The 9,834-nt window shown below is 37.0% G+C and overlaps 1 protein-coding gene across 4 annotated transcripts in view; it reads right to left on the reverse strand.

Annotated features, from left to right (window-relative positions):
• The window catches only part of unc5a (unc-5 netrin receptor A), a 225,442-nt gene extending 217,880 nt beyond the window's left edge, over positions 1-7,562 (reverse strand). For 2 of the 4 annotated variants that reach the window (XM_051860881.1, XM_051860880.1), the window contains exon 1: positions 6,207-7,561. In XM_051860881.1, the coding sequence (XP_051716841.1) occupies positions 6,207-6,297 (91 nt within the window). In that variant the 5' untranslated portion in view covers positions 6,298-7,561. Of the gene's footprint in view, positions 1-6,206 lie in introns of all 4 variants that reach the window. The other 2 variants (XM_051860879.1, XM_051860882.1) reach the window with 2 other exon arrangements.
• Positions 7,563-9,834: the final 2,272 nt, after the last annotated feature.

Genomic DNA, 9,834 nt, shown 5'->3' on the forward strand with positions numbered 1-9,834 from the left:
ACATTTATTTCAAAGGACCCTTTTCACATTTCTGGGTTTCTCAGAAGTGGAAGTCATCATAGTTGAGAAAACTTCTATAGTGGGTAAATGGAAACAACAAAAATTGTGTTCCCACTTGCTCCAACAGCTAAAGAAAACATCCACAATAGTGTTTCTATGCCATTTCTAAATAATAGAGACATTGATTACGTCGTTTAGAAGAGAGAAAGATCAGTTGTTGTATTAGGGAGCTTTCACACTAGCACTTTTGCTGCGCATCTGGGTTCCGTTGATGCCGTTTTCAAAACTCTTGTGCAACAAAGGTGGTCTGGGTTATGTCTCATGTGAACTCCTGTACAGTTCACTGCTAATATGAGCGCAATCTTACTAAATCGCAGAAGAAAACCGTTATTGATGACGAATGATTTGATAAAACTGTGTGTTTGTTTACGTTCTCACTCACTTTCTTGACAAGCGTGACTGATGCACTGCAAGAGGAGAGAACAATGCAAGTGCCATTATGTGCTGACACCAAAGATTTAAAAACCAAAATACAAAAATTTTGGTTATCAAGAAACAAGGTGCTGCTTTGATAATGCAAACGCACCGTGGTTTGGAACCAAACAAAAGATTGTGAACACAATTCAGCAATCGAACTCAGGTTCGGACCAGGCAATCGAACCAAGTGTGGAAGCACCCTTAGATACACTCGTGCAGCAGTGTTAACTAGTTTTCTGTAATTTAATGCAATAAGGTAATATAACAAAGTATATTGTTAAAAATGTGCATTATTTTATTTTATTTAAAAACAAAAAAAAAATCAAGTAGATTTACAATGTTAATAACTGTGGAAACGCGACATCACAGTCTTTGAAAAGGGTCTATGGTGGCTGCATTTGTTTTGAAATCTTTGCTATCCTGCCCTGTGATGAAAGACAACACACAGGGGAAAAAAATCCATTTCACACCTTTCAAAAATAAATAGAGCATTAAACATCTACTATTGCATAATGAAATATTAGCAATATACTGTAAATGTTGCTTGCCAAAAAAATATTGTCATAATAAATTGTCATAATAGTTGGCTACTTTTAAATGGCTGTCTATGGAAAATGATGCATTTTGCAGCAGAGGCTAACTAAATGCGAACCAACCAAACCTTGACCCCTTGGATGGCACAACGGCCATTTCAAAGGGTTAAAGGCGCCCTAAAAAAACCCCACCTCACCCCTTTAACAGCAGTCTACAAGTGCTTAAGTGAAGCAAAAGGGCATATTTCCGAGATCTGATGCAGTCTGATGGGAGACTTCCCCCACCCCAAAGGTTCGTGTCACACTTTCTCATGTTCTCTGCCTTTCCTTCTCCATTTGCATTTGACACTTATGGAGAAGACATATATAGCACCGCGAGATAAGAAAAGACCACATTTGTCATCAAATGGAGCGTGCTCTTGGATTATGGAAAGCCAGCTGCTGTTGACTTACACTGTTTGCTTTTTCCTCATCTCTGTTACACCATTTCATGCCTCTCCATTCATCAAATTCAAATACGGCTATACATATATTATATACAGTATATGTGTAGAAACTGTGTGAGCGGTAGAAATTTACCCTCCATTTAAAAAAAAAAAAAAAAAAAAAAAAAAGTTAAGATTGTTGTGAAATTGCAATGTGGCCTGTGTTGAATGAGACGAAACAACAAAAAACGGATTTAATTATGTTCTGCTTTGGAGCGCTTTCCGCGACTCCAAAATAACACTGCTCTCAGACATTAATCTGTTCAAATCTCCCATTTTTCTCTGAAATTCTCTATTGCTTGATTCTTTCAGTTCTTGTACATCATGAAAAGTCATTGGTTAGAATCAAGAGCCCGCCATAACAGTAGAGTCCTTTCTTTACATGCATCATTTGACTTTATAGCTCACAAATAGAATAGCAAAAATCTTTTTCCTCATTTCTCTTTACTTTTTAGACATGCACATCACCATAGAAACACAGTCCAAATACCGTATATAGTGAAAATCTGGTATGGTTTAGTTCAAGGCCTAAATAACATTCAACTTTAAATATTAAAGTTGAAATAACTTCAACAACAAAAAAACGAGAACACCAAAATGCTAGCTTCATCCTAATTTCAATAATCCAAATGACGACAATAAAGTCATGTCTCTGGGGTCTGAGGGACCTTTGAGAAGCTTCTTACCCACATAAAAGAAAGCTTCTGAGCAGGGCTGGACTGGGACAAAATTTCAGGCCGGGAAATCTTACACTCATCCAGGCAATCCCTTACACCCACAACAAATTTAGAAATCATGGACAACCCTATTTTTTGTATGGCCATCACAAAAAAAAAAAAAAGAAAAAAAAGGGGAGGTCTAAATCCTTAGGCTGGGGCCGTGGTTCTCTCTTGAACTGCACTTTCAGTTCCATTTTCCCTATCTCTGTCTCTCCATTGTGTGTAGTTTTTTTTTTTTTTTTCTCCTCATCTGTCACTTTTTCACCAGGAGGTCTACTGTTATGAACAGAACTGTCTCCACCTTGTTGCAAAATAACCATCTCATTGTAATTCGCACATAATAATTTATTTTAGTTAAATTCTAAATTATCATTAGAATGATAAAAATATCCAATATTTAACAAAACTATAGGCTATTTCAAAAAATCCAAATAATGAACATGTTATTGCATTATCATCACCCATATTTTTGTGTTGTTGTCCGCTCTAGCTCCCTGCCTACACTATAAATCGATGTGAATATCTGTCTGCAAAATTAGTAATGTAACTTTACAATAGATAATGATGTCCTTTAGCATACAGTATTTGACTGACCTTTGCTAATGCTTAGTGGAGAGCACCTGAGTCGAATCGTAGCATTGTCAGTCAAGACTAACAGATTCATGATTTATTATCAATTTATCATCAAATGCCGAATTCGGAAATGATAACTTTAATATACTGGGCAGGCAATAATATAAAATCATAATTAAAAAGATAATAAAATTAATAAAATAAAATAAAAAAAACAGGGAAGCGGGCCAAATCAGTTGTTAGAATTCTCCCGGTGCGCCCAGTGGCCAGTTCGAGCTTGCTTTTGAGTTTCACTGCACCCCAGAACCCAACCCTTTCAGTGAACAACCAAGCACACTCACAGGAGTGCCAAAAATCTCTGAAACAAGCCCACCAGAAAATCCAACCACAAAAAACCTCTGCCTCTTTCTCACACAAACAGAAAGAACAGCAAACGCATTATATCTCTCCTTTTCCAAAGAGCTGGGAACAAACAAGAAACCATACTTTACTGTGTATGTTCTGTATGTAGCATAAATATAGTCCTGGATATACTATCTGCCAATGTTGTTTTAAGTACAATTTAACCACAAAGAACAGCTTTCTTGGATTGCAGATCTGTTCTGATAAGACCACTGACAGCAGTTGAAAAGAGCAATGCTAAACGCAGACAAGAAAATGCAATAAACCATATATTCGTGCTTAGTTAGGATAGCAAAATTAATTAAAAACATTTAAAATGGAGAAAGTGTTTCCATATTTTTGTTGTTGACGTTAAAATCTGTGCGTCCAATACATTTTTTTTTTTTTTTTTTAATATTAATAATTTTGCATATTTATATGACAGTATGTATTTCATGATAATTAAAAAAAATGAATTTATATTTTTGTTTACTTTCATACAATAAATAATTTTTGTACTGTATTGGGTCAACATAAAATCTTGAAGCAAAACCAACAGAGACACTAACACAGGCTAGTATAAAACAAGCACACGCAAACACACACACACACCACGAACATAATGTGCTGATGCTTTTTGTCTACAGACTGATGAAAACCCTCCTGTCGGCTCAACGGTAGCTGATCTCCCTGAAGGCAGCATTGTTCAGGAAAGAGCTCTGTTCTGTCTCTTGTGTTCTCTCTGATGAAGACTGACAGGGCGACCTTTATTTTTGACCGGATTATGTTTCAGGGGAAAGACAAGTTGGCTTTTTTTTTTTTTTTTTTTAAATAGGAAAATGCACCGTCAGCATGTTTCTCCCTGGCGAGAGCACCTTGTGTGATCTTCTGATGATCTTTGGACTAACAGTGTCTGCGAGCACACATGCTTCCATTATTTCCCCTCCATCCAATTTACATTTCCTCATCTTTACAAGTCTGGAGAATGAGAAAGTTCTTGTCTGACGTTTTTTCACTCGGAAGCGAAGCTGGATAAGTCTCCTTGACAAATTAAGCAGAGCATGCAAAGATGGTGGGAATTTAGGGCATTTTTCATGACGCCCTGCAATCTGCTGGAAAAAAAAAAAAAATGCTTCATTTGAAGGGCTGTTTGAAAAGCCTCATAAATACCACCGTATTTCTTGTCTTTCGTAATATGATTCCCTAAGGTACAATTGTTTACCTTGTCTTAATATATGCAAAATCCTTCTCTAATTAACGCACAAGAAAATACCTTCTTAATTCAGTTTGCTAGTGCTTCCTAAAGCAAGACTAATAATGACACAACTTTTAACAAGTTAGCCCTCTGTCCACAGTGGAGAGGGGGCAAATCAATGTTAGCCAAGTGTGAAATTTTGACGGTGCTCTGAGGATACTCATCAGCAGTCCCCAGCTGGGCTCTATGGTGATGATTACTCTAAGACCTCCAGAAGCGCAACCCAACTTTCCCACAGTCATGCTTCCCACATGTTTCCTTACTTCTCTTACGCTCTTGACAATGCAATACAGACCTCAGCAAGCCCAAACTGGTCCATGGAAACGCATAGTGGAGGACTAGGTCAGTGTTTCCCAACCCTTTTTGTTTTATGGTCCTCCACAGCCGTAAGACTCAAGCACCCCTTTATCCATATCAAATGCAGCCCAAAATGAGTTATTTTCAACTGATATCATGCTGGATAAAATGTATTATTCTTATTATTAATATTATTAAAATCTTGTGTACACGCAAATCTATAAACATCCTTGAATTTCTGTTTTATGGGTTTAGTAAAGAAGTCAACTCCCCCTGGGCTACACACACCCCTGGTTTGGAAACACTGCACTAGATGACTGTGATTCTGTAACTGTAATTATGTCCAGGCATAGACAACAGGTTAACATGTTATTTGATGTTATTATAATATGCATCAGTCTTTGTTTCATTCCTTTTCCGGTATGAATGTGCACAAAAACAACACAGTAAACAAAGGTTTGCAATTAATTTGACCCATTAAAAAAGATGCAATGAATGAATCTGCATATCCAAACTTATTCTTGTGTAAAAACACAAGCTGGGCATTTTAGAAATGCTCCAGTCTTCATTTTTGTTGTGGGAGTAATAACAAAGAGTGATTATTTGAGCAACCTTACAATGTGGCATTTTGCTGGCTTTGCAAATAAATACAATTGTTTTTATGTGTTTATTTGAAAATATGAATTCAGAATGTTTAATAATTATTAAAGCATTAAACAAAGTAAATCTGTACTTCTTCCTTTGTATGGCTATAATGGGTAGCTGACCAAGACAAATGTAAGATGTGTGTGATGGGAGGAGAGCACGATTATTTGTGCACGTTCTTTTCCATTGAGCTGACCACGACTGCGTGTTTTACCTCATTTTATATATCTGAACACAACAAATATGCCCTGTACCGTTCAATGATAGTCGGAGCTCACTTCGTAAAGCTGTCAGAAACACTGCCAATGCAGCAAGAACGGATGTCGGCGACTCGGCGCGTGGAAATGTGCGCGTGTCGAGTGCTTCATTCAAGCTGACGCTCACATAAATGTGACGCGCAAAACAATATTCATTCAGTCTAATATTCAACGATATTTATTTGTTTAAAGCCTGTGGTTTACATTTCTGTTCATTTTCAATTAAACAAACCCTTGTTTTTGTATATGTATATTCGTTAGAACGGTGGTGTCTCGCTCGCGCCGTGAGTCTCGTGCTCACAGAAACATGTCAATCAAACTTACTGCACGTTCAAGTTCTTGAATAGGTTCTTCACGTCTGTTTCTGCGCACTCTGCTAATTAAAAGTAGCAGTAATATAGCAATTTGGGTCAAATTACATATTTTGCATACAAATGAACACAGTGGAATTTTATATTGTGTTATTATTCGTGAAACCACATCACAAAGGGAGCCCGCTGCTGTGTGTAAAAGCAATTACGCCCTACTTACATGGCTTTATCAGTCGAAACTGAAAGATACGTTTAAACATTAATTAAACTCACCAATGAAGGTAAATCCGGACGAAAACAAGCAGATCCATGTGAGTACAAGCCCGGATCTCCAGCGGACAAAGGGACCCAGGTGTAACGGCATCTTTATCACCTTCTCGTTCAAGTTTAAGTCAGTAATATCAACTCAATGAGCTGCGAGGAGTATCTGCTTTATGGCTGGGTTTAGTTTTTTGTAATATTACACCGATCAGCGCATTTATAAGTCCTTTTTCAACACGTATCCTCTTCCTGTACCTTGGCCATCAGTGCGTCTTCGTTGCTCAGAGACAGCAGCGCATCACAGGTGTGGTAAATAAAGACGCCACTCTAATTTCTTCAGCTCACTCACCCACATACACACTCCAGACGTGTGAAGAGAGAGAGAGAGCAAACGTCCTCACTCTTATTCGTCTTCTCACTCTCCGCTGCAGAATACTTGCTCCGGTAAAGAGAACGGTGGATATTGGCTTCAGCACGCGAACATCTGCTGCTACAGCAATGCAGGAGTGAGGAGACGCGATGTATAGAGCAGTGAGGGAGCAAAACCCGGAGCGGAGTCCGGCCCCTTCACTGGAACGGAGTGCGGGGAGCCTTGGATACGACGCATCATGTAAGCGAACAAGTGAAGAAAAACCTTCATTGTTTTATAAACAGACGAGACCAGGTCTAATTGTCAGACTTTTACTAAAGTGAATATTTTTCAGGGTATGTTTGTTTTATAGCGTTTAGTCGTGGCTACAAAAGCTAGTAAAACATAAAATAAAGCTTAAAAAAAGTTCATTAAACACGAGATTTTGTGTAAACAGGGGCGAGGCTTGTCACAATGTAGCATGAGACTATTCTAGGCTTGTCAGCTCAACAAAAAACTATCAAAAACAAAATTCACAAAACAAGGATACATAACAAAATAACATAGGCCTAAATAATTTGTTGGCTATAAATGTATAATATTTAAAACATTGTATATTTAAAACTAGTTGTTTGACATCAAACCTTTATTTATCTCTTCATGATTTGTTTTTTTGCCCACACACATTAAAGTGAAAACAAATCAGAAAAAAAAAAAAAAAATGCTATAAAAAAGTTAAACACTACACATTTGTAAAATAAATTAGATATATAGCCTATTGTAGAAAAGTATATAAGTGCAGTGCAAGTATTATAGGTAGCATTTTAAATGTACAAATATGCTGTCTGTCTATTATTGCCAATGGCTAGTAGTTAGAGATATTAAGGGCATTGTCAGATTAAGAAGGTTACAGGTTTTATTGTCCCTAGCCCCCAGTTCTATGTGTTTTGTATGATTACACATGAAATTTAAATCAAAAAGAGCTTAGCGCTTTCCACCCAAACATTATCCTATTCCACATATCTGGATCATGAATTTAGATATTTCTCCAGATTAAAGAGGCCATTGTAAGTGCAAGCACATTGAATGTGATAATTATATTCTACTGCACATCACAATTAGATTCAGTTCTAACCAAAAGCAGGGCTTGTTGAGGGTTTTTTGATTTAAGTGGTAATGTTGATAGTTCACTCAGGTTATAGAACTGCATCATACCACGATCTCAACTGCAAATGGATTACATTAAAAAAATAAAAAATATTAATAAAATATGAATGGATACTCATTACTCACATTGTTTTATAAGCCAGAAATTCTGACTTACTGTCATCTCAATGTATCAGGATCAAGTTCAGTTTATGTAAAATGAGAGACTTCAGAGCAAAATAGCTAATTATCAATAGGGGCCTCTGAGTTGTTTGCTTATTGATCTCATGCTCATTGATTGAAATGAAAACAGTACTTGGGTGTCAAGCTGGCAAACATGCAGCAAATACTGTACTTCTGCATCTGGGCCTCTTGAGTTGAGTATGATTAAAGATTTAGAGACACCATCTTTATAATGAATTGTACAGGCCGCTGAAGCTGTAGCCATTGATCAATAACAGCATACTATGCATTGCCAGCAGCCTGTTCTTTAAGGTGTTTTGCATCTGTTCAGTCGATGTTTGTATCAAGGTAAAAGTTACTTCAGCCTTGATGTACTTTTCAATATTTTTTTAAGATAGACCTCTCTGAATTGGCATTATTTTTCTGCTCCCTAAAGCAATTAGCTGTAATGTACGTAGTGGTCATAATGACTCTTTGTATTCACTGCTGTATTTCCAATTTTCCCTGAACCTTAAGATGTTTCATGGTGATAACTAGGGCATTCGATAAACTAAATTACATAATTGCTTAAAATGTAGTACTCTATTTAATAGACATGCTCACCCAATTGAAAGAAAGAAACATCTGTATGTTATTCTGTATTGTTATTCTGTATTTGTTTCTTATATATAGCCTATTCTTTCGTGCCAACACACAAAATTATCAAATTATTCTGAGAAGGTCACAGAGAACAGGGAAAAAAAAAAAATGCTAAATACAAATAATAAAATACAATTAATGTAATAATGCATAGTTAGGATAGCAAAACAAATAGGATTGTCAACTTTTCAAAAGAAAGAGAAAATATTTTTCTATTGATGCTAAAGGTATGCGTCTTATAAAACCATACAGTATAGCAAAATAGAATAGAAAAATGTTGGGTTTCCATGTTTAATGGGAACTTTCCATAGACATGATGATTTTTATCCTCTACCCCTAAACCTACCCATCACAGAAAACTCTCTGCATTTTTAGATTTTCACTAAAACGTCACTTAGTATGATTTATAAGCTGTTTTCCCCATGAGGACCAAAAAATGCCCCCACAAGGACAAGGATTTCGGATATCTTTGTGGAGAAATGTTGTCCTGATAACGTAGGCTTTACACCCCACCACCATCACCACCACCACAACCACACACACGCACACACTGATCACCTTTAAGCAAATTAGCTGCATCATATCATCTTCCACTGTGCTCACAGCCTCTCAGTTTGAACTTGTGTTTTATCAAATTAGATCTCAGCACCACGACGCAGCGGCTGAGAGACTGTGCGATCATAATAGCTAGTCAGTGGATTGCATATTGTAGTGAAAGTCACTTAACCAGACTGCAGGAAAATGATGGGTTTGAATTTGCATACTTCCCTTTTACTCTCGTTGTGTGCCATCCTCAAATTAGCATGGGTAATGTGTAACTGCGCATTAGCATAGCATGTGTAATGGCATATTAGTGTTAGATTAAATTCCAGAAGATAAAAAAGGGAAAAAAAATGTAACAGAGATGCAAATACAAGAGGGGCAAAAGTAATAAATAAACCACCAGAAAGTAGATCTTTATGATTACTGCTGCATTGACATTAGCATTATTTGCATAGAGTCAGGCACATGCACAGCCAGACCACAAGTGGTTCTAAAGCACCTGTCCTTTTGGCCTCTGACTAGATAAGTGCCCTTTTTGCAAGACTTTTTTAAATTATGTTTTAGTTTCTGTATAAATTTAACCCGAGGCATCAATTCTCAATCAATTCTCAGTGTGTGCCCGACAGCTTATTCTTAATAATTCTGCGAGACCCCACAAGCCCCTCCCAATCTCCGCACTATTTTGGCAATAGAAATAGTCCCAAGCAAAGCAGAAATATGGCGTCTCCCAGCAACACATAGCGTTGTTTCATTCTTAAATGATTCACCATTTTTGAACGA

The sequence above is a fragment of the Ctenopharyngodon idella genome, chromosome 14 (genome assembly GCF_019924925.1).
Source record: "Ctenopharyngodon idella isolate HZGC_01 chromosome 14, HZGC01, whole genome shotgun sequence".
Lineage (NCBI taxonomy): Eukaryota > Metazoa > Chordata > Actinopteri > Cypriniformes > Xenocyprididae > Ctenopharyngodon > Ctenopharyngodon idella.